The sequence below is a fragment of the Setaria viridis genome, chromosome 5, assembly GCF_005286985.2.
Source record: "Setaria viridis chromosome 5, Setaria_viridis_v4.0, whole genome shotgun sequence".
In the NCBI taxonomy this organism is placed as follows: Eukaryota; Viridiplantae; Streptophyta; class Magnoliopsida; order Poales; family Poaceae; genus Setaria; species Setaria viridis.
Genome location: NC_048267.2, coordinates 29,427,785 through 29,428,989, shown reverse-complemented (window position 1 = coordinate 29,428,989; position 1,205 = coordinate 29,427,785). Strand labels below are relative to the sequence as shown.

Sequence of the window (1,205 nt, the reverse complement as noted above, 5' to 3'; positions counted from 1 at the left end):
GGCCCGGCGGAGGAGGCGGGTTGTGGGCGGAGGTGAGATGGCAAGGGTGCCGTCCGCCGGGCAGTGGAGGACCTCCAGTGGGTGGGGTAGGCGGCTGGGGCGAGCAATCAAATTGGTTCAGAAGGGCGGGACGGCAAGGTTTCCGCCGGTAGCGGATGGCGGTGGAGGCCACCATCGGCAGGGCAATGCGGGCTACTACTACTGTCGAAGCTTGCTGAGGGAGGAAGGAGATTGTTTGCTACTTCAGTCACCACAAACGAGCGCCATCCAGTGCCCCCGGATTTGGAACCCGAGATCCCCACCCAACGATCGTACCACTGATTTCTTCGTGTCCTAATCTCAGATGAGCCCTAAAAAAGATCGCTGATATATATAGTGCTACAAAATTCCAATCAACCCCAACCCTTATCGTTACCTGCGATACATGCATCTAGCACTAAATTAAGACGAGGGGGTGGGGGTGGGGGGGGCAAAACATTCGTCCATGAGACATTTGATGAATGTATTACTTTAATCATCAGAACAGGTCCCGGAAGGTGGGGAGCTTCATCTCGCCCTCGGTGGTGAGCGGGATGGTGAACGTGCCGATGACCGGGAGGTCAATGGTGAGGCCGACCTCCAGCACATAGTCGATGTCCCAGTCCCCGCCCAGATCCTTCATCAGCGACACGATGAAGTCGTACGGCACCTTCACCGGCAGCTCCAACTTGGTGCTGCCGCTCGCCGCGATCCACCCGGGGTCAAGCATCGTGCCCGACGCGATCACCCTTCCACAAGAACACACGGTACGTGTTAGCGAGCCATCAGAGGCCTGAACGGACAAGCATGCATGATCCTACTACGACGGCCGGGAGCAAGAATGGTATGAAGCGATGAGATGAGGATGTGGCCATGACGTACTTGCCGGCGCTCTTGAAGGTGTAGGTGACCTCGCAGATGGGGATGCGATGCGAGTAGGGGTTGTTGACATCGATGTGGCTATGCAGCTCGATGCCCTGGCGGCTGACGCTCTGGAAGGAGACGCGCTCCAACGACGCCTCGGGCTTGGGGATCTTCGCCACCTTCTCCGCCACGAACCCCTTGGCCTTATCCACCAGGCCTGACACCAGACCGCCGCCGCGCCTCTCCTCCTCCCCACCGGTTGCGGATGACCTCTGCTCCTCCTCTGCCGCGCTCATGTTGAAGGGGAATGGGGGATTGGATGG

The 1,205-nt window shown here is 58.9% G+C and overlaps 1 protein-coding gene across 1 annotated transcript; it reads right to left on the bottom strand.

The window, feature by feature from the left end:
* Window positions 1–517: 517 nt before the first annotated feature.
* On the bottom strand, window positions 518–1,178 carry LOC117855151 (late embryogenesis abundant protein Lea14-A). The gene is made up of 2 exons (XM_034737441.2): window positions 901–1,178; window positions 518–767 (listed from the first exon to the last, which is right to left on the bottom strand). The coding sequence occupies exons 1-2, from the start codon at window positions 1,176–1,178 to the stop codon at window positions 518–520; spliced, it is 528 nt and encodes a 175-aa protein (XP_034593332.1).
* Window positions 1,179–1,205: the final 27 nt, after the last annotated feature.

Bases quoted from the DNA above. Each gene is read 5' to 3' on its own strand.
- LOC117855151 (XM_034737441.2), bottom strand. From the start codon at position 1,178: ATGAGCGCGGCAGAGGAGGAGCAGAGGTCATCCGCAACCGGTGGGGAG. The intron at 768-900 runs GTACGTCATGGC...TTCTTGTGGAAG, and splicing joins ACCTTCAAGAGCGCCGGCAA to GGTGATCGCGTCGGGCACGA.